At 47.4% G+C, this 23,917-nt stretch overlaps 1 protein-coding gene across 2 annotated transcripts in view; it reads right to left on the bottom strand.

Moving 5' to 3' along the window:
• The window catches only part of SYNE2 (spectrin repeat containing nuclear envelope protein 2), a 447,442-nt gene that overhangs the window by 403,659 nt on the left and 19,866 nt on the right, over positions 1-23,917 (bottom strand). For both annotated transcript variants that reach the window (XM_063947243.1, XM_063947242.1), the window contains exon 2: positions 2,836-2,952. In XM_063947243.1, coding sequence (XP_063803313.1) covers positions 2,836-2,917 — 82 coding nt within the window. In that variant the 5' untranslated portion in view covers positions 2,918-2,952. The remainder of the gene's footprint in view (positions 1-2,835; positions 2,953-23,917) is intronic.

Here is a 23,917-nt window from a genome sequence, read left to right on the forward strand (position 1 = left end):
TGAATAGTCTGAAGTGATCCCAAACGCTGAGTAGGTTTTGAGCTACTTTAAAACTGCACATAAAAAGTTAGCCGCCGCTGTGCGATCCTTTCGTTCGCACTTCTGCTAAGCTAAAATACACTCCCAGTGGGAGGCGGCTTAGCGTTTGCACGGCTGCTAAAAACAGCTAGCGAGCGATCAACTCGGAATGATCCCCTGAGAGAGAATGGATGGAGGTGATACCAGGGCAACAGACCTGAGGGACAGAGGAGAGTGTTGTACGGTTTCCAGTCAGAAAGATCTGGGGAGGGGAACTCTGGAAACGAGGGAAGATGAGTAAACTTTGATTATGTTGTGGTTTAGGTAAAATAATTTATTTGCTTCTGATTATATGGCCGTCAGTGGTGCAGAGCAGCTCACATTTAGTCTCATCACAGTATTTAAGATATTGGAACCAGGGCCGGTTCTTGGGCTTCTAGCGCCCCGGGTGGCCAATAGGGGCGTGGCTTCATACAGGGGGCGTGGTCAGTTATGCCCCCTGTGCAGTAATAGCGCCGCTGAAATGATGTGCTGTGCGCGATGACGTCATCGCGCACCGCACGGCAAAGGTCCTCTCCACGAAGGGAAACTAGATGCGTCTAGTTCCCTTCACAGCGGGGGGCAGCGGCAGAGGGACAGAGCGGGCAGCGGGGGGCACAGCAGCAGCGGATCTTGCCAAGGTGCGGCACCCTCCGGAAGGCGGCGCCCCGGGCAAAAGTCCTGCCTGCCCGTGGCAAGATCCGCTACTGATTGGAACATAACACTTTTACATGTACTAACATGCATAATCAATGCATATAGGACATAGGAACATGTGGAAAATATATTGGAATAAATAAAACAATAAGGTAATTTCCATTTTTGGAGGACAAAAGCCTTGCATGATATCTCTACCAAAAGAAACCTTATCCTTTCCCATATGTTTTATTATAATGACCCTATGCATCCAGCTCGGTGTTTCCCACAGCACACAAAGTGAAACATACGAACAGACTGTGCAATGTGCACATACCTCCTACAGCAAACAGGCTCTTATATCATTTGTCAGAACAGGTTCTATATCCTAGAGCCAGAGTGGAAAATCGCATCTTTCAGTCAGGTAAATGACAATACTGCTCAGTTTGGAATTATTTAGTTATTTTTCTAAAATAAATCCCAAAGCAGCCGAAAGGGCCTTATTCAGGTCTGTTAGCAAACCAAAAAAGCACAATAATGGGCAAAACCATGTGCAGTGCAGGGGGGGCAGATGTAACATGTGCAGAGAGATTAGATTTGGGTGGGGTGTGTTCAAACTGAAATCTAAATTGCAGTGTAAAAATAAATCAGCCAGTATTTACCCTGCACAGAAACAAAATAACGCACCCAAATCTAACTCTCTCTGCACCTGTGGTTATATCTGCCCTCCCCCTGCAGTGCAGCATGGATTGCCCTTTTGTGTGCTTTTTTTGTTTGCTAACAAACCTGAATAACCCCCAAAGCTGGGATATACAGGCACATTAAGACAATATTATGGATCAGGGCAGAGCAGCGGGTGGTGAGACATGATTCACACGTGAAACCTGGTCAGAGGAAAAGTGTTACTGGAATTTGTATTTATCGGAGAGCCCTGTTTTATCTACAGGTGTGTTTCCTATATAAACAGGGAGTGGTGAAAATATTACAGGATGCCAGATCGCCCTTTGTAAGTTCAGATATATGTTTTAATAAATGCAAAAATAAAATATTAGTACAACCTAGAAATTAAAATACGGAAATGTTGATATCCTCCTGTAGCTTAAATCTTAAACTGATATGGGACAAGCGTATCAGAACACACATATTGATGCAATGCAATAGTAAACTGCACCTGGACAAACTATGCTGCAATACAAGTGATATAAATACATTTATGGTTATTTCATGCAGTGTAAATACTGGCTGCTGCTTCTTACACCCAGGAACCATAAGTAAAGAACAGATGCAAAATGCTGATTTTGTGTGAATTAAGTAAAATCAGTTGATCAGTGTTACTCGTCTACACTCCAAGGATCCCCTAATTTGGGAGATTCCCAGGTGGCCCTAATGGCCCAGAGTAGGAGATATAACTTTCCGATATAAAAACTCACAGCAGAGCTTTCGAAGCACCACCGTCAACAGCTCTTGGGGGTCATTCCGAGTTGATCGCTAGCTGCATTCGTTCGCTGTGCAGCGATGATGCAAAAAAAGGCACTGCGGCGCAATGCACACGCGCGACGTACTATTACAATGAACGATGTAGTTTCACACAGGGTCTAGCGAAGCTTTTCTGTCGCACTGGTTGCCGCAGAGTGATTGACAGGAAGAGGGCGTTTCTGGGTGGCAACTGACCGTTTTCAGGGAGTGTTCGAAAAAACGCATGCGTGCCAGGCAAAACGCAGGCGTGGCTGGTTGAACGCAGGGCGTGTATGTGACGTCAAAACAGGAACTGAACAGTCTGAAGTGTTCGCAAGCGCCGAGTAGGTTATGAGCTACTCTAAAACTGCACAAAAAAACTTTGTAGCCGCTCTGCGATCCTTTCATTCGCACTTCTGCTAAGCTAAAATACACTCCCAGTAGGAGGCGGCATAGCGTTTGCATGGCTGCTAAAAACTGCTAGCGAGCGATCAACTCGGAATGACACCCCTTGTGCTGGACTATTATAACCACAAGACTTTATAGTGGATTAATGCGATTATGGCAGCTCAAAATTGATGTTAACTGATCTCATTGATTAAAGACAAATCAGTTTGTTTAGATTTGGGTGGCAGTATCCTGCAATATATTATACAATGATTGTTAGAAGACAAAACAGGAGTTTACCTTGTAGAACTTGTTGCCGTTGCACTATGGCAAGCTGTTGGTTCTCTCCTGCGGACAGCGAGGAACCACTGTCAGATGACATGCTGAAGACCTCATAGGTAAGGAGACTGGTTAGGTCTGTAATACAAAACAAACTGGCTGCAGAACTTCAGAGTGACTGCACAGGGCTAAATGAAGAAAGGTGCGTTATCAGCATTACAAACTGCAGAGATCTCCACCCTTTCTGCCCCATGGCTATAAAGTATACAGAGATATAATGTGCAGGTTCAAAAAATAGTCACATAGTTTTAAGGATCCCTCCTTTGAAAAGAGCAAAGATGTATTTTATTTTTTACCCATTGCAAGCGGCAGTAATATATTAATGCACAGGTTCTCAAACTCGGTCCTCAGGACCCCACACGGTTCATGTTTTGCAGGTCACCTGTAGATTTTTAAAATGTGACAGTTGGTGATACTCAGTGCAGCTGTTGGGTGACATGGAAAACGTGAACCGTGTGGGGTCCTGAGGACCGAGTTTGAGAACCACTGTATAATGAATATGGTTATTTTTAGTTTCATTTTCTATAGATGTTCAGCAAAATACAGCTTAAACAGGAACATTGGAAGAACAAAAAAGTGTAGGTGAACTGAACATGAAATATATTAATTCTTTTACAGTAGCCAGGATGGAGCGCCATATATAGATGATCCTGATATGCACTTATTCCTGAGAAACGGATTAAATTAATAATTACCAGATCCAAGGCGCGGACCTCTTTGTAACTGCAATATATAAGTGAGTCCAGAACATACTGTAGGATGGTCTGGAGTGGGCACTGAGATTTGGTGGCAGCACACCCTGTGCCCATTGTAGATATGCCCACGACTACCTAGATGCGATTGCCAATACTGTATAAGGCAGGGCTGGCCAAACCAGTCCTCGAGATCTACCAACAGTTCACATTTTCCAGACCACCTAGCTGGTGCACAGGTGTAGTCATTACTAATTAAGATGTGCTGCATTTATTCCTACCTGACAATTCTACAGATCTCCAGGAGACCTGGAAAACATGAACTGTTGGTAGATCTCGAGGACCGGTTTGGCCAGCCCTGGTATAAGGAATTTCTGAATATAACCTAATACCACTGTATATTCAACTCCACACACTGTGCTGACACATGGCAGCACCAAAGAGTAGTTTTATATCTTCTCCACAGTTTGATACATGCCCTCCCCAACATAGTTTGTTTCTGTCACCTGCTCTAGATTGAAGTGTAAAGGGGGGTACTCACAGAGCGATCGCTGGCCAACCTAGCAGGTCGCTCGTTTCACCCGCTCCCCCCGCACGCTCAGCACACATCGCGCTGAGCATGTAAGCTTGCAGCCCACTCCACGGGACCCCATTTCACCGAAAGTCCTACTCTATCACATAAACATTCACATAGATTTTTTATGGACCAGACTACTGCTGTCTCATAGGGAAATATATATATAAAATGTATAGAAGAATCAAGGTTAGTGATTAAATGATTACTGTGTTATGCAATGTTGATGACAGGCAACTTTCTGTGACACATCAGGCCCCTGAAAAACTAATGTTGTCCAGCTCTGTTTTAGGGGTCAGTCCTAATAGATGTGAATTTTTGATGCAAATTCACATTTTGCACTCCCATTAGTCACTTCAAAGTACCCCCTAAAGCATCTTCTTTATTTCGTTTATTTTCATACAAAAAGAAAAAAGGAAAAAAAAGTAAGTTTTTTATAATTTTTTTAACTTTTCTTTACAAATGCACAAATCAGCCATTTGACACCTTTTTAAAAACCTGTCAGAATACCAACGTTGGAATCCCACCACTACTCGGAATGCCAACACCAGCATCCCGAATAGGATCACCAGCCCGGCGCCGGAATTCCGACCGCCAGGATCCCAAACAAACATCTGCCATACCGCCACAGAGGTAAGCCGTGCGGAGGGGGGGGTTAGGGTTAGGCTGCGGCCTGGGGGGTTAGGTTTAGGCTGCAGGGAGGTGGGGGTTAGGCTGCAGGGAGGGTTAGGCTGTGTAGGGGGAGGGGGGAGGGTTAGGCTGCGGGGAGGGGTGGTTAGGTTTAGGCTGCAGGGAGGTGGGGGTTAGGTTAAGGCACCCGCAGTGAGGGTTAGGGTTAGGCTGTGTAGGGAAGGGGGGGGAGGGTTAGGTTTAGGCTGCTGGGAGGGGTGGTTAGGTTTAGGCACCGCCGGGGAGAGTTAGGGTTAGGCTACGGGGGTTGGAGGGTTAGGTTTAGGCTGCTAGAAGGGAGGGTTAGGGGGCCAGTGGGGGAAGGTAAGTATACTTACCTTCCCAAGTCAGGAATCTGATCATTGGGATGCCACAGATGGTATGCTGACCACCGGCATCCGAACCGCCATCATTTCAATCCCAACCCCTTTTAAAAGCATCTAGTGTTTCCCTTTTGCCCACCAACATCCTTCTATATGATTCTGTTAATGAAATTGTCACTTTTCTGGGGTCCAGGAAGGTCACCCCACTTTTTCATGCCCATCTCTCACATCGCATATGGCTGACAATTCACAAACCTCTGCTGCGAGTACTGCGAATAGGCATTTTAAAATGGATTGGAGAATTTTCGGGAGTGTGCATTCGAGCGAATGTCTGCCAGTTTCATGAAACAACTCGTACCTAATTGGATTGACCCCTTAGTGTGTAATAATAATAATAATAATAATAATATTATATTATACAGCACTCCTGCAGGATGGGAGAGGCTACTGCAGTCACCTAACATGATATGATGCATCTTCCAGTGACCCTTTAAATTGTTAAAAGTAGATGATAAAATCTGTAAAATTCTGCAGCAGCAACTATGTAGTAAACTGTATATATAGTAAAATATCTAAATACAATAAAAAAAAAATATCATGTGTTGCATATAAACTAAGATTCCCCTGGTTTTGCTTAAAGAAGATGTTACTGTACATATTCTCTCCTCTCCAGCCCTGTTAGAAATGTATAAACAGATATTTTGGTCCCCAGATGGTTAACTTAATATTTCAATATGGATCTGCTTAAACCTGAGCTCTACTGGCATTGTAGTTTAATCTCATCATCTTAAAGGGTTTAAGCAAGTCTTTGTTGAAGTATAAGCTGTGGTCTCAGTGCAAGGAAACGCTCACACCTATAAATCAGGAGCTGCGCACTACTTCGCCCTTTAGCTAATAAAGATATAATAGCGCCTAGATCTGCAGTACAAGATAAAGAGACCTGGTAACAAACAGAGCAGGCAACTTTGTTAAAAAGTAAAGCTGGCCGTACACCAGACCAACTTTCCTCCAATCATCCGACTAGCTGGCTGGTTGGGACATAAATCTGGTAATGTATGGAAGAAAATGCCAATCAGCCATTTGCTTCCAAATGTTGGAAAACAGACGAAAATAGTCACTCAGACAAGTTAGTTAAATCAAATGAATTAAACCAACGGGATGTAGTCATGTGACCGGCTGTCAGAATTGGAAGTAGTTGAATTTCCGGCGTCAGTATCCTGTCCGCTGGGATTCTGACAGCCGGTCACATGACTACATCCCATTGTCGATGAACAGGGACTATTCCAACTTGTGGTTGTCCACGACACCACTTCCTTGCACTCGCTCCCCTGCCGGCATACTAGCGGCTGGGATCCCGACGTCGGTATGTCGACCGCCAGGATCGCGTCTGCCGGTCACCCAACCCCAACCAACTTGTCAAAGTGACCTTATTCACCTGTTATTCAGAGTTTGGGAGCTAACGGATTGTTATTTGTTCCCAAACATTACCAGATTTTAGTTTCAACCACCCAACTAGTCAGAAGGTCGGGGACCAGCTTTAGAAGTATGCACATACGGCCTGATTCTGAGTTGGATGCAAGTGGAAGCGTGCACGGGTATCTGCACTGAGCATACAGCTGCAAACAATTGCTGATGGCAAATGCCCCACACAAGGCAGACGCTCACAGAAGTACATCGCAATTGGGGGCGCATTGATCTGTCCATTGACGAACCACTCTTTCCAACTTATACAGCGTGCAGACGGAGATGGGATGGCTGTTTCAGACGGACTTTTTGTACCCAGCATGGAGTGGGTGAAAGTTGTAACCAATGCTGACGGCTGTGACCGTTTTAGTAATGATGATGCAAATTTTATCTCATACAGCATACGTGTTCCCCCAGACGTTGGATTTGAGGGAGCAAGGAGATGGACGGAGACAAAAAGCGGGAAACCAGTGGTGAGTCGGAAGCATGCTGTGGTGGAGGTAGGTTCTGTGCCTGCGTCACTGGGCTAATAAGCAGAGGGACCGGGATCACCTGGCACAATAAAGTTTTTTTCCCTAGCTCTGCTGTGACGTCACATGCACTGAAGAACAGTGGGGGTCATTCAGAGTTGTTCGCTCGGTAAAAATCTTCGCATCGCAGCGATTTTCCGCTTAATGCGCATGCGCAATGTCCGCACTGCGACTGCGCCAAGTAAATTTGCTATGCAGTTAGGAATTTTACTCACGGCTTTTTCATCGTTCTGGCGATCGTAATGTGATTGACAGGAAATGGGTGTTACTGGGCGGAAACAGGCCGTTTTATGGGCGTGTGGGAAAAAACGCTACCGTTTCCGGAAAAAACGCAGGAGTGGGCGGAGAAACGGGGGAGTGTATGGGCGAACGCTGGGTGTGTTTGTGACGTCAAACCAGGAACGACAAGCACTGAACTGATCGCAGATGCCGAGTAAGTCTGGAGCTACTCAGAAACTGCTACGAGGTGTGTAATCGCAATATTGCGATTACTTCGTTCGCAATTTTAAGATGCTAAGATTCACTCCCAGTAGGCGGCGGCTTAGCATGAGCAAATCTGCTAAAATCCGCTTGCGAGCGACCAACTCGGAATGAGGGCCAGTGTGTGGAGCCTGAAGAGGAGTGAGGAGAAGATCCAAGTAAGTGTTGGGGGGGGGGGGGGGGTAACACAAACACAGGCTGCTGCAGAGATATAGGGGGAGAGACACAGGCTGCCGCAGAGATATAGGGGGAGAGACACAGGCTGCTGCCGCAGAGATATAGGGAGAGAGACACAGGCTGCTGCCGCAGAGATATAGGAGGAGAGACACAGGCTGCTGCTGCAGAGATATAGGGGGAGAGACACAGGCTGCTGCTGCAGAGATATAGGGGGAGAGACACAGGCTGCTGCCGCAGAGATATAGGGAGAGAGACACAGGCTGCTGCCGCAGAGATATAGGGAGAGAGACACAGGCTGCTGCCGCAGAGATATAGGGAGAGAGACACAGGCTGCTGTCGCAGAGATATAGGGGGAGAGACACAGGCTGCTGCCGCAGAGACATAGGGAGAGAGAGACAGGCTGCTGCAGAGATATAGGGAGAGAGACACAGGCTGCTGCTCTAGAGATATAGGGGGAGAGACACAGGCTGCTGCCGCAGAGATATAGGGAGAGAGACACAGGCTGCTGCCGCAGAGATATAGGGAGAGAGACACAGGCTGCTGCCGCAGAGATATAGGGAGAGAGACACAGGCTGCTGTCGCAGAGATATAGGGGGAGAGACACAGGCTGCTGCCGCAGAGACATAGGGAGAGAGACACAGGCTGCTGCAGAGATATAGTGTGAGAGACACAGGCTGCTGCCGCAGAGCTATAGTTGGAGAGGCATAGGCTGCTTCCGCAGAGATATAGGGAAAGAGACACAGGCTGCTGTCGCAGAGATATAGGGGGAGAGACACAGGCTGCTTCCGCAGAGATATAGGGAAAGAGACACAGGCTGCTGTCGCAGAGATATAGGGGGAGAGACACAGGCTGCTGCCGCAGAGACATAGGGAGAGAGACACAGGCTGCTGCAGAGATATAGTGTGAGAGACACAGGCTGCTGCCGCAGAGCTATAGTTGGAGAGGCATAGGCTGCTTCCGCAGAGATATAGGGAAAGAGACACAGGCTGCTGTCGCAGAGATATAGGGGGAGAGACACAGGCTGCTTCCGCAGAGATATAGGGGGAGAGACACAGGCTGCTTCCGCAGAGATATAGGGAAAGAGACACAGGCTGCTGTCGCAGAGATATAGGGGGAGAGACACAGGCTGCTGCCGCAGAGACATAGGGAGAGAGACACAGGCTGCTGCAGAGATATAGGGAGAGAGACACAGGCTGCTGCTCTAGAGATATAGGGGGAGAGACACAGCCTGCTGCCGCAGAGATATAGGGAGAGAGAGACACAGGCTGCTGCTGCAGAGATATAGGGGGGGAGACACAGGCTGCTGCTGTAGAGATATAGGGGGAGAGACACAGGCTGCTGCCGCAGAGATATAGGGAGAGAGAGACACAGGCTGCTGCTGCAGAGATATAGGGGGAGAGACACAGGCTGCTGCTGTAAAGATATAGGGGGAGAGACACAGGCTGCTGCTGTAGAGATATAGGGGGAGAGACACAGGCTGCTGCAGAGATATAGGGGGAGAGACACAGGTTGCTGCAGAGATATATGGGGAGAGACACAGGCTGCTGCAGAGATATAGGGGGAGAGACACAGGCTGCTGCAGAGATATAGGGAGAGAGACACAGGCTGCTGCAGAGATATAGGGGGAGAGACACAGGTTGCTGCAGAGATATATGGGGAGAGACACAGGCTGCTGCAGAGATATAGGGGGAGAGACACAGGCTGCTGCAGAGATATAGGGAGAGAGACACAGGCTGTTGCTGCAGAGATATAGGGGGGGAACCAGGCTGCTGCTGCTGCAGAGATATAGGGTTAAGGGCCCCATACACTTATGCGACCACACGTCACAGGCAATCACCCCAGCAGCCTCCCGGGGGGCAGGATCGCCCAAGATACATTGTATGCTGTCCTTTTGCATACGATTATCTTGAGCGATCCTGGATGATCCCAGCCATGCCCCCAGGTCGGACCTGATTGAATGTGCTGCACATTCAATCTGGAGGATCCGATCCGATGCTCATCACGGGAACGCGCATCGGATAGGATCGGAAATGCCTCCAAAATGCCCGATTTCATCCGATATATCAGGCCGAATGCCCGAAAACTGATGAAATCTGGCATTATCGCTCTAGTGTATGGGGCCCTTTAGAGACACAGGCTGCTGCTGCAGAGATATCGTGGAAGAAACAAAGGCTGCTGTAGTGATACAGGAAGGCAGGAGGACACGGACTGCTGTAGAGACACCGGAAAGGGGGGGGGGGGGGGGGGGGGGCAGGTGCACAGGATGCTGCAGAAACACCAGGAGTGGGTTGGGGGGTGAGGGGCAAATTACTGCTCTGCCCCGGGTGACAAAACATCCTGGTTTTGGACTTGTATAAAGTGCTAGGCAGAAGTTGACTGGTTGCTCTGAGCGACACCTCCACTTTTCCTCTTTAGAAGGTTTGCTAAAGCTCCCCCAAAATGTGCTGTAGCCCAGACCAGAGCAACTAGACTTTTACTTTCATTGGACTATAATGTGCTATTACGTAACATTGCATGTGTTATACTGCCTGTATGCAGCCAGTTATTTCCTTCTGTGTACAGGAGTTTATGTTGTTACTTGACCTGGCTTATCAGCCACTCCCAGATCCTCAGGCTTTCCCCTCCTGACTTTTATCCTCCTTTAACTCACTCAGTGTCAATGGCAGGACACCTGCATAGCCATGTACACATAACTACTGTATTAAAGATAATTGCCTCATTCTCCTTTTTACTGCTGCTTTCCCCAACAGACTCACACTCCCCTTGTAAAATACAGAAATGTTAGCATATGTAAACTCGGAAAGACTCAGTAAAACCTGATTAGAACAAATATTTAGGGGGGAATTCAAATGTTTGAAATGTCAGTTGGGCTTCTGTTTTTTCCTATCTAATAGACAGAAAAAATAAGATTTTACTTACCGATAAATCTATTTCTCGTAGTCCGTAGTGGATGCTGGGACTCCGTCAGGACCATGGGGATTAGCGGCTCCGCAGGAGACAGGGCACAAAAATAAAAGCTTTAGGACTAGGTGGTGTGCACTGGCTCCTCCCCCTATGACCCTCCTCCAAGCCTCAGTTAGGATACTGTGCCCGGACGAGCGTACACAATAAGGAAGGATTTTGAATCCCGGGTAAGACTCATACCAGCCACACCAATCACACCGTACAACTTGTGATCTGAACCCAGTTAACAGTATGACAAACGTAGGAGCCTCTGAACAGACGGCTCACAACAATAACAACCCGATTTTTTTTTGTAACAATAACTATGTACAAGTATTGCAGACAATCCGCACTTGGGATGGGCGCCCAGCATCCACTACGGACTACGAGAAATAGATTTATCGGTAAGTAAAATCTTATTTTCTCTGACGTCCTAGTGGATGCTGGGACTCCGTCAGGACCATGGGGATTATACCAAAGCTCCCAAACGGGCGGGAGAGTGCGGATGACTCTGCAGCACCGAATGAGAGAACTCCAGGTCCTCTTTAGTCAGGGTATCAAATTTGTAGAATTTTACAAACGTGTTCTCCCCCGACCACGTAGCTGCTCGGCAGAGTTGTAATGCTGAGACCCCTCGGGCAGCCGCCCAAGATGAGCCCACCTTCCTTGTGGAATGGGCCTTGATAGATTTAGGCTGTGGCAGGCCTGCCACAGAATGTGCAAGTTGAATTGTGCTACAAATCCAACGAGCAATCGTCTGCTTAGAAGCAGGAGCACCCAGCTTGTTGGGTGCATACAGTATAAACAGCGAGTCAGATTTTCTGACTCCAGCCGTCCTTGAAATATATATTTTCAATGCCCTGACAACGTCCAGCAACTTGGAATCCTCCAAATCGCTAGTAGCCGCAGGCACCACAATAGGCTGGTTCAGGTGAAACGCTGAAACCACCTTAGGCAGAAACTGAGGACGCGTCCGCAGTTCTGCCCTGTCCGAATGGAAAATCAGATATGGGCTTTTAAACGATAAAGCCGCCAATTCTGACACTCTCCTGGCTGAAGCCAGGGCCAGTAGCATGGTTACTTTCCATGTAAGATATTTCAAATCCACCGATTTGAGTGGCTCAAACCAATGGGATTTGAGAAAATCCAAAACTACATTAAGATCCCACGGAGCCACTGGGGGCACAACCGGGGGCTGTATATGTAGTACTCCTTTTACAAAAGTCTGGACTTCAGGAACTGAAGCTAATTCTTTCTGGAAGAAAATCGACAGGGCCGAAATTTGAACCTTAATGGACCCTAATTTGAGGCCCATAGACAATCCTGTTTGCAGGAAATGTAGGAATCGACCCAGTTGAAATTCCTCCGTCGGGGCCTTCCTGGCCTCACACCACGCAACATATTTTCTCCAAATGCGGTGATAATGTTGTGCAGTCACCTCCTTCCTGGCTTTTACCAGGGTAGGGATGACCTCTTCCGGAATGCCTTTTTCCCTTAGAATTCGGCGTTCAACCGCCATGCCGTCAAACGCAGCCGCGGTAAGTCTTGGAATAGACACGGTCCCTGCTGAAGCAGGTCCCGTCTTAGAGGTAGAGGCCACGGATCTTCCGTGAGCATCTCCTGAAGTTCCGGGTACCAAGTTCTCCTTGGCCAATCCGGAGCCACGAGTATCGTTCTTACTCCCCTTTGCCGTATAATTCTCAGTACTTTTGGTATGAGAGGCAGAGGAGGAAACACATACACTGACTGGAACACCCACGGTGTTACCAGAGCGTCCACAGCTATTGCCTGAGGGTCTCTTGACCTGGCGCAATACCTGTCCAGTTTTTTGTTGAGGCGGGACGCCATCATATCCACCTTTGGTTTTTCCCAACGGTTCACAATCATGTGGAAGACTTCTGGATGAAGTCCCCACTCTCCCGGGTGTAGATCGTGTCTGCTGAGGAAGTCCGCTTCCCAGTTGTCCACTCCCGGAATGAACACTGCTGACAGTGCTATCACATGATCTTCCGCCCAGCGAAGAATCCTTGCAGCTTCTGCCATTGCCCTCCTGCTTCTTGTGCCGCCCTGTCTGTTTACGTGGGCGACTGCCGTGATGTTGTCCGACTGGATCAACACCGGCTGACCCTGAAGCAGGGGTTTTGCCAGGCTTAGAGCATTGTAAATCGCTCTTAGCTCCAGTATATTTATGTGAAGAGACATCTCCAGGCTTGACCACACTCCCTGGAAGTTTCTTCCCTGTGTGACCGCTCCCCAGCCTCTCAGACTGGCATCCGTGGTCACCAGGACCCAGTCCTGTATGCCGAATCTGCGGCCCTCTAACAGATGAGCACTCTGCAACCACCACAGAAGAGACACCCTTGTCCGTGGAGACAAAGTTATCCGCTGATGCATCTGCAGATGCGATCCGGACCATTTGTCCAGCAGATCCCACTGAAAAGTTCGTGCGTGGAATCTGCCGAATGGAATCGCTTCGTAAGAAGCCACCATTTTTCCCAGGACTCTTGTGCATTGATGCACAGACACTTTTCCTGGTTTTAGGAGGTTCCTGACAAGTTCGGATAACTCCCTGGCTTTCTCCTCCGGAAGAAACACCTTTTTCTGAACCGTGTCCAGAATCATTCCCAGGAACAGCAGACGTGTCGTCGGGGTCAATTGAGATTTTGGAAAATTCAGAATCCACCCGTGCTGTTGCAGCACTACTTGGGTTAGTGCTACTACGTCCCCCAGCTGTTCTCTGGACCTTGCCTTTATCAGGAGATCGTCCAAGTAAGGGATAATTAATACGCCTTTTCTTCGCAGAAGAAACATCATTTCGGCCATTACCTTGGTAAAGACCCGAGGTGCCGTGGACAATCCAAACGGCAGCGTCTGAAACTGATAATGACAGTTTTGCACCACGAACCTGAGGTACCCTTGATGTGAAGGGCAAATTGGGACATGAAGGTAAGCATCCTTGATGTCCAGGGACACCATAAAGTCCCCTTCTTCCAGATTCGCTATCACTGCTCTGAGTGACTCCATCTTGAACTTGAATTTTTGTATGTACAGGTTCAAAGATTTCAGATTTAGAATAGGTCTTACCGAGCCGTCCGGCTTCGGTACCACAAATAGTGTGGAATAATACCCCTTTCCCTGTTGTAGGAGGGGTACCTTGACTATCACCTGCTGAGAATACAGCTTGTGAATGGCTTCCAATACCGTCGCCCTGTCTGAGGGAGACGTTGGCAGAGCAGACTTTAGGAACCGGCGAGGGGGAGACTTCTCGAATTCCAACCTGTAACCCTGAGATACTACCTGCAGGATCCAGGGGTCCACCTGTGAGTGAGCCCACTGTGCGCTGAAATTCTTGAGTCGACCCCCCACCGCCCCTGAGTCCACTTGTAAAGCCCCAACGTCATGCTGAGGGCTTTGCAGAAGCCGGGGAGGGCTTCTGCTCCTGGGAGGGAGCTGCTTGGTGCACTCTCTTACCCTTTCCTTTGCCTCGGGGCAGATATGACTGTCCTTTTGCCCGCTTGTTCTTATAGGAACGAAAGGACTGCGGCTGAAAAGACGGTGTCTTTTTCTGTTGGGAGGGGACCTGAGGTAAAAAGGTGGATTTCCCGGCTGTTGCCGTGGCCACCAAATCCGATAGACCGACCCCAAATAATTCCTCCCCTTTATACGGCAATACTTCCATATGCCGTTTGGAATCCGCATCACCTGACCACTGTCGCGTCCATAAACTTCTTCTGGCAGATATGGACATCGCACTTACTCTCGATGCCAGAGTGCAAATATCCCTCTGAGCATCTCGCATATAAAGAAAAGCATCCTTTAATTGCTCTATAGTCAATAAAATACTGTCCCTATACAGGGTATCAATATTTTCAGTCAGGGAATCCGACCAAACCACCCCAGCACTGCACATCCATGCAGAGGCGATGGCTGGTCGCAGTATAACACCAGTATGAGTGTATATACTTTTCAGGGTAGTTTCCAGCCTCCTATCAGCTGGATCCTTGAGGGCGGCCGTTTCAGGAGACGGTAACGCCACTTGTTTTGATAAGCGTGTGAGTGCCTTATCCACCCTAGGGGGTGTTTCCCAGCGCGCCCTAACCTCTGGCGGGAAAGGATATAATGCCAATAACTTCTTTGAAATTAGCAGTTTTCTATCGGGGTTAACCCACGCTTCATCACACACTTCATTCAATTCCTCTGATTCAGGAAAAACTACAGGAAGTTTTTTCAGACCCCACATAATACCCCTTTTTGTGGTACTTGCAGTATCAGAGATATGCAAAGCCTCCTTCATTGCCGTGATCATATAACGTGTGGCCCTACTGGAAAATACGTTTGTTTCTTCACCGTCGACACTAGATTCGGTGTCCGTGTCTGGGTCTGTGTCGACCGACTGAGGTAAAGGGCGTTTTACAGCCCCTGACGGTGTCTGAGACGCCTGGACAGGTACTAACTGGTTTGCCGGCCGTCTCATGTCGTCAACTGATTTTTGTAACGTGCTGACATTATCACGTAATTCCATAAACAAAGCCATCCATTCCGGTGTCGACTCCCTAGGGGGTGACATCACCATTACCGGCAATTGCTCCGCCTCCACACCAACATCGTCCTCATACATGTCGACACACGTACCGACACACAGCAGACACACAGGGAATGCTCTTATCGAAGACAGGACCCCACTAGCCCTTTGGGGAGACAGAGGGAGAGTTTGCCAGCACACACCCAAGCGCTATAAATATAAAGGAACAACCCTACAGAAGTGTTGTTTCCTTTATAGCAGCTTAATATATCAATATCGCCAAAAAAGTGCCCCCCCTCTCTGTTTTTTTACCCTGTTTCTGTAGTGCAGTGCAGGGGAGAGTCCTGGGAGCCTTTCTCGCAGCGGAGCTGTGCAGGAAAATGGCGCTGTGTGCTGAGGAGATAGGCCCCGCCCCCTATTTCGGCGGGCTCTTCTCCCGGTGTTTGTGAGACCTGGCAGGGGTTAAATACATCCATATAGCCCCAGGGGCTATATGTGATGTATTTTTAGCCAGAACAAGGTATTATCATTGCTGCCCAGGGCGCCCCCCCCCCAGCGCCCTGCACCCTCAGTGACCGCTGGTGTGAAGTGTGCTGACAACAATGGCGCACAGCTGCAGTGCTGTGCGCTACCTCATGAAGACTGAAAAGTCTTCTGCCGCCGGTTTCTGGACCTCTTCACTTTTCGGCATCTGCAAGGGGGTCGGCGGCGCGGCTCCGGGACCGGACTCCATGGCTGGGCCTGTGTTCGATCCCTCTGGAGCTAATGGTGTCCAGTAGCCTAAGAAGCCAATCCATCCTGCACGCAGGTGAGTTCACTTCTTCTCCCCTAAGTCCCTCGTTGCAGTGAGCCTGTTGCCAGCAGGACTCACTGAAAATAAAAAACCTAATAACTTTTTCTAAGCAGCTCTTTAGGAGAGCCACCTAGATTGCACCCTGCTCGGACGGGCACAAAAACCTAACTGAGGCTTGGAGGAGGGTCATAGGGGGAGGAGCCAGTGCACACCACCTAGTCCTAAAGCTTTTATTTTTGTGCCCTGTCTCCTGCGGAGCCGCTAATCCCCATGGCCCTGACGGAGTCCCAGCATCCACTAGGACGTCAGAGAAATACAAATACCCAACCGACTTTTCAAACATTTGAATTCCCCCCTTCGTGTCTATAGATGTTATGAACAAAGTGTGAAACACAGCTGCAGGAGGATGGCGGAGGCAGCTGTCGGTTGTGAGCGGGAGAGGGGTTGAGGGAGCAGCAACTTGCAGCAGCTGTTCTGTATCTGAACAGATGCACTGCTACTTCCCTAGTACAGGGGAACCCAAACTTTTTTCAGTCACGGCGCTATGAGTAGCATACATTTTTTTATGGCACCCTTTTTTATTAAGAACTTCAGTAAAAAATATTACATGAAGTTAAAATTGTGTTTATACATCATCCTTAGGGTCAGTTATGTGGTGAGGGACAGAATTCACTTCTGTTTATGACTGGAAGCCACCAGCACTAGTTTTGTCTAGGTATGCGGTTAACATATCGCCGCACGGGATCTCGGCGATCACAATGCAGACGCTGGAATCCCACACAGCGGTGCAATGCCGGCACCACAGGCTTTTCTCCCTCTATGGGTGAACACAAGGGGCTTAATAGCGCTCGCCACTCTGCCGGCATCCGGGTGGCCGGGATGCCGGCGTCGGTATAATGTCAGACGGCATCCCGGTCATCGGTAACGCATACCGATTACTTTTGTCTATTACATTGACTGTAAATAATTTGAATTGGTCCTGGATCACCAACCCAGGGCACCCCTGCAACTGCCCCGAGGCACCCCAGGGTGCCACGGCACACAGAGAACCATTGCCCTAGGGGGTCATTCCGACCCGATCGCTCGCTGCAGTTTCTCGCAGCGCAGCGATCGGGTCGGAACTGCGCATGCGCCAGCGCGGCACTGTGCCGGCGCATGGCAGTCGTCGTTGCCCAGCAATCGCCTCTGAGGCAGAGGCGGTCGCTGGGCAGGAGGGGGCTGAGCGGCGGCGTTAAGCCGCCATTTAAGGGGTGCGGTCCGGGAGCTACTCTTGAAGTGCAAAGGCATCGCCGCTGTGCGATGCCTTTGCACTTCGGCGGGGGGGGGGGGGGGGGCGGCACTGACATGCTGGGCGTCCCCCTACATGTCAATGTGAATGATCGTAGCTGTGCTAAATTTAGCACAGCTACGATCAACTCGGAATGACCCCCCTAGTACAAAGAAATGTGCCACCTAGTAGCTGGCTTCTGTTTCCAATATTTCATAAATGTATTACGGTATAATTGCAGTAATGAAAAAAAAAAATACTTATAGCAATGACTTTTAAAGAGATTGTAGATTTAAAGAAAACAAAACTTCTAGGTACATAAGACCCCCTTGTGGATCTTCAATGCCTCTCCCCCTAGGATCCTATTCTTAGAGGCATTAAAATCCTGTTGCAGCAAGATTTCACCTTTCCAAAGTCAAAGCTGCCAGCGGGTAAGGGACATCTGATTAAGGGCATACAGCTTGATGGTTTTAATGACTAATTAAAAGCTAAAATGATTCAAAATAACCAACAGGGTTTCTTTTGTTTATTTATATAATGGTGCAATTCTTGCTATTAGCTTTAGTAGATAAATGATTTATATATAAAAATAAATAAATCATATTTTGTATTCTTATCTACTTTATTTGTCCTCTAGTGAATTTCTTGGGGATCATCTATAAAATATTTCTAAATTAAAATCACTACACTGTTACTTTTTTATTATATTGGAGTGAGTCACCTGGGAGTTTCCTCTCTAGTCTTAGAGAAAAAAAATCTATTTTTATGTGTCATCCTACAGGTTTCTAGAGCAACGGTGTACACAAGAAATAATTCAGAAGGTCATTTCTGAAACGCAATCGCTGCGCAGTACAAAATGACTTTGTTTTGTAGCAGTGAGCCTAGATGGTCCGCAAATCAAGGGGACGCCTCCCCACTCTTAGACTTACCAGCAAACACGGGCAAAAGCGTATTTCACATAAAAAAAGAAAAAAAAAATTCTTCTAACTATTGTAAAACAACTTTTTGTTCATGAAAAATTCTGGTAAGATTAACTGTGCTTATATAGCACACACAGAAATGTACATTGTACTGGCAGCTGCCTGATTTTGCACACTGTAAATTACTCGGGTATGGGTCGTTGGGTCGACAGCACTTAGGTCGACAGTCATTAGGTTGACCACTATTGGTTGACATGCATTATGTCGACAGGGTTGCTAGGTCAACATGGTCATTAGGTCGACCTGTACTAGGTCGACATGACAAACAGTCGACATTAGATTTTTTTATTTTTTTGGTGCCGTTTTCTTCGTAGAGTGACTGGGAACCCCAATTAGTGCCCCGTGTCTCCTCGCATGGCTCTCTTGGCTCGCCATGCTTCGGGTAAGGTTACCATTCCCAATTGTAGTCCACGTGGATCGTAAAGTATGAAAAAGTTGAAAAAATTAAAAAATTGTGAAAAACTCACGTCGACCTAATGACCGTGTCACCCTAGCAACCCTGACGACCTAATGCATGTCGACCAATAGTGGTCGACCTAATGACCGTCAGCCTAAGTGCTGTTGACCTAATGACCATATCCCAAATTACTCCTCAGTGTTCTAGACATCTCTACATCTTCCAGGTGGATGACATGAGCTAAGGATATAAAGTAAGCTGCAAAAAATAAAATTAAAATAAAATAAAAAGAGTACTCATGAGCAGGGCCCTCTTCCCTCATGTGCTCTTCCTCACTTAGGGCCTAATTCAGACTGGATCCCTGCAGTGGCAGTGGCAGCGATCGCAGTCTGAATCCCTATGAGGAGTGCACACCCCGGGAGCCCAGTGAGATGCTAACAGTATCACTGGGCTGCGATCGCCTCTGCCTGACTGACAGGCAGAGACAGTCGCGGGGCGGGAGGGGGCATGCCAATGGCGTTAGAACGCCGTTGGCGGGGCGCAGTCCAGACAACGGAGGCGTGTCCTGACTGTTGGAGGCGTGTCCTGACATAGATGTGCTAAATTTAGCACATAACGATCAGATCTAAATTACCCCCCTAAACCATTATCACCTTCCCACTCTAACACCAGCACCCTAACTGCCATGTTACAGGCTGTGTTTGAAAAATGGCAGAAGCTGATTGGTTGGTACTTTCTCTCTCCACTTTTCCTCTCTCCAATGTTTGATACATCTCCCCCTATACATGAGCAAATAATCCCAATATTTTTTAAATAGATAAGCTTTAACGTGCAAACAACAGTTTGATAAAACATTTCTTAAAAGATATTTGTATACCTCAAGTCCAACTGTATCCATATATGTAACGCGGAACAAATAGCTGCAGAAATCTGACAAGCCCGTTTTATATTATGAAGGTGATGCTTCCTGTTAAGACATGCCCAAGCTACACGCTATATTGTCAAAATGTTTCATATGAACTTAAAGGAGAACCCCTCTGAAATCTTAACTGTACATTTTGGGCTAGAGTTAGACAAGGTACATAAAATTGAGCCATTTACTTTCCTTCACTTGACCAAAATGAGGTACTATGGGAGTATGGAGGGGAGGAGAGTTACTAATTTAAATATTCAGTGCCTGTCCTGCTAACGCCCGTCCAGTGCCCCCTGTGGATTCAAAGAAAAGGATTTATCTGGTAAGTACCAAAATCCTATTTTCCTTAACTTAACCAAAACACCACTCCAGTGACTTCTAGAACACTGCCTGAAGCTGAATTTTAAATAATTACCATGGGCCAAAGACCAGGGGAAAGTATGGGATGCGGTTAGGTCACGTTACCCACGCCAGGATCCCGAACACTGAACTGCCCGGTGGTCGGCATGACGACCAATAGGGACTATTCCCACTCCTGGGTGTCCACGACTCCCATAGAGTGGGAATAGAACCTGTGGCAAGCGTAGCAAGCCCGCAAGGGGCATTGTTGCGCTCCCCCCTTTCCGCCCCCCGCCCATATAAAAGGTCACTCGAACCCAACCCGAAAGAATTGATGTTATGGGCCATTATAATATGTTTTTCAGAGTCAGCAAGAACTGAAGATAAAATAAATGTAAATATGTATTTTAACTACCAAAAAAGATATACTCAAATAAAAAGTAGAAAACAAGGTATTTTAATGAATGTGCGTATGGTTCCTGGATTAGAGAAGCACCTGCTATCTTACTCTTAATGATTATGCCCAGTTGGACAGTATTTTGTCTGCCATGGCTACAGGAAGAAACAATGGGGCAAAGAAGAATGGATGTTGAGAGACCCTTGGCAAGATGATGACTGGTGAACTTGCTCGTTTTCAAAAGGAACAAGGCCAGCATCAGACTGTCCCGCAGGTGTACAGGGGAAATCCCTGGTGGGTCCCACCTCCTCCTCTAGTGATCAGTAGCTTGGTGGCACAGGATCATGAACTTGGGTGTTTGGTTTGTTTTTATGAACACCACACTAAGGTTAGCCCTCCTGCCAATCAAAGTGGTTATGGTTGGCCAAGTCCTTCTGTGGAGGCTTTCCACACCCCCTCTAGTGGCTGGCCACACCTCTTAAGCTTGGGCATCTACCACTGCATGTCCTGGTGGGCCCTTCATGGCCCAATCTGACACTGAACAAGGCAACTGAGTGAAGACATGGAAGTGTGAGGGAAATATATCTTATGGAAGAATGGACAAACATTCCTCCAATAAAGCTGTAGAATCTACTCACAGCCACATTGAAGCCGTCTAGTATCTCCTGGAGCACTGGCCTGTTTGGGGAAGACCCAGATAACACTGAGATGATACATGTACAGGACTATTCACAAACATTAACAGCATTAGAGCACTTTAACCAGTCTTTAAGAATTAGTAATCCTACCCAGGGTTGGACTGCCCCACAGGGGTAATCTGGTGCATTATCATGCATGCACTAGCAGTACATACTGTATCTATTTATCAAGGGGCCCAGACCATGCAGTCTCTAATGGTTAGCCAAAACTCTGTGGTGGCAGGCCACACTCCTCTGGAAACTGGCCACACTCCTAAATATGAGCCACTACTACTGCATCCCCCCGATGGGCCCTTCATGTCCTAGTCCGACACTGATCCTACCATCCAAGTGTATGAGCCTCTATAGTTGAAAACAACATATAAAATGTATGAGTTTCAGAACACTGTAGAGACAATATAACACAATAGCGAGTGCAATAAATAAACTGCTAACAGCGATTTGAATGGCTTTAGTTAAATATTCTCCTGTTATGTAATATTAAAACAGTATAAGCCTTTCAGAAACTTGATTGACACCTGCAGATTAAACCTTATCTTTTGTGTCCTGATAGGCAGTTATCAACCATCAGAAAGATCTGCAGAACATACTGTAGCACTATTCCAACTACCCTTACCAACAGAACAAACTGAAGTTACATAGTATTGTGGAATACATGAATCCTAGCGAGCTCTTATGGTCCCGACAGGCTGGGTGACCCCGCTGCCGAGCTGCCCGACCACCGATACGGCAGAGGGGGAGGTGATGGAGGGGGGCGAAGTTTCTTTTCTACCCCCGTCACCCGGCGCCATAGCAATGCATGCTAATATGGACATTCTCGTCCATATTGGCCTGCATGCATAAGCGACCCGGGCACTAACGATGAACGAGCTCGGGGCCGAGCATCGTTCATCGTTGGTGCCTCCACACTGCACGATATGAACGAGTTCTCGTTCATTAATAAACGAGAATGTTCATATCGTGCAGTATCATCTGCCAGTGTGTAAGGCCCTTAAGTGGAACACAATAGCAGTCTGGTGTAGCATATACGCAGGGCACGGTTCCATGTTACGTGGGACAGCTGCCCTCCCATAAAAGCAGGTGCTTGTCGTTGCTGGTTGGCACGTTAATCATTGAAGAGGTCTTCTACTGTCTGACCGTGAATATTTTCTATATTCAAGCCAGTCACACCCAAATAACAAAAATAAACTATTTCAATTGAATTCCCCCAGGAGAAATACCACTGACAAACTTGTCTGGCAGCTAACTTAACTTAAGTAATTACGGGGGAGAATTATCAAAGCTCAGAGAGAGATAAAAGTGGAGAGAGATAAACTACCAACCAATCAGCTCCTGTCATTTTTCAAACACAACCTGTAAAATTAATTAGCCTCCGATTCGTTGGTACTTTGGCCCTCATTCCGAGTTGTTCGCTCGCTAGCTGCTTTTAGCAGCATTGCGCACGCTAGGCCGCCGCCCTCTGGGAGTGTATCTTAGCATAGCAGAATTGCGAACGAAAGATTAGCAGAATTTCGAATAGAAATTTCTTTGCAGTTTCTGAGTAGCTCGAGACGTACTCCTACACTGCGATCAGTTCAGTCAGTTTCATTCCTGGTTTGACGTCACAAACACACCCAGCGTTCGCCCAAACACTCCCCCGTTTCTCCAGCCACTTCCGCGTTTTTCCCAGAAACAGCAGCGTTTTTTCGCACACACCCATAAAACGGCCAGTTTCCGCCCAGAAACACCCACTTCCTGTCAATCACACTCCGATCACCAGAACGAAGAAATTTCTTCGTTAAGCCGTGAGTAAAATACCAAACTTTTTTGCAAATTTACTTGGCGCAGACGCACTGCGAACATTGCGCATGCGCAGTTTGCGACTAATCGCTCCGTTGCGTAAAAAACTAACGAGCGAACAACTTGGAATGAGGGCCTTTATCTCTCTCTATTCTATCTCTTTGGCTTTGATATACAGTATCTCCCCCTCAATCTTTTAGTGGAACACTGCACAAGCATATACCGTGGAGTCCAGATAGGAGCAGAAGAATACTTTATCTCTCTCTGCTGTCCTCTATAATTTTACATTGTCAGACACAGCACTGCAGTGACTTCAGAAAGTAGGACTGAAGACTTATCACACTGTGGGGGAGATGTACAAAACCGTCAAAATACTGGAGAAGTGGACAATTTGAGAAGTTGCCTATAGTAACAAAACCACTTCTACCTACCATTTTGTAGAATGAACTTGATGATGCTAAATAGAAGCTGATTGGATAACTTCTTCACTTGTCCAATTCATTCTTATCGAATGTTTAATACATTTGCCCCGAGCGTTCCTTTTGCGATCAGTTAATGCAGGGCAGCCACTGACCGAAGCACGAGCCAAAAACTAAGCTTCCTGCTCAATAGTGTGCCCAGACTAGCCAATCAAAATGTAAAGTCTGAGGGTCAAGGACCTGATGCAATGCTGCGAGTGAACTGGACATACTTTGCGCAATAGAATCTGATGTGACCACTCCTATGTGTGTGCCAACTTGGTCACTTTCCTCTCTGGGAGTGGCCCAGAGAGGAGATGCAGGTGGGCAGCGATTTGGGTGGGGCCGTGCTATTCATATTATTAGGTCCTTGCAATAAAATATGCAAATAGCGTGTATATGCATAGGGGGTGGGGCAAAATGATGCAATTAGCATAGAAATGCAGCATTAGGCCCTGCCCCTTTGCTGTGACCATGGATTCCCGTTGTTTATCTACCCTTCGCTAGGAAGTGAGGGGAACTACCCAAAATCAGAAGTCCCCAGCAGGTTCCAGGAGAGTAGGAAAGTATGCAGTGAGCATTTGCACCAGTCAATATTTGGTGCAAAAGAGAAGCCCGAAAAAGGTGCATTTACACTTCAATACACCT

The sequence above is a fragment of the Pseudophryne corroboree genome, chromosome 12 (genome assembly GCF_028390025.1).
Source record: "Pseudophryne corroboree isolate aPseCor3 chromosome 12, aPseCor3.hap2, whole genome shotgun sequence".
NCBI lineage: Eukaryota > Metazoa > Chordata > Amphibia > Anura > Myobatrachidae > Pseudophryne > Pseudophryne corroboree.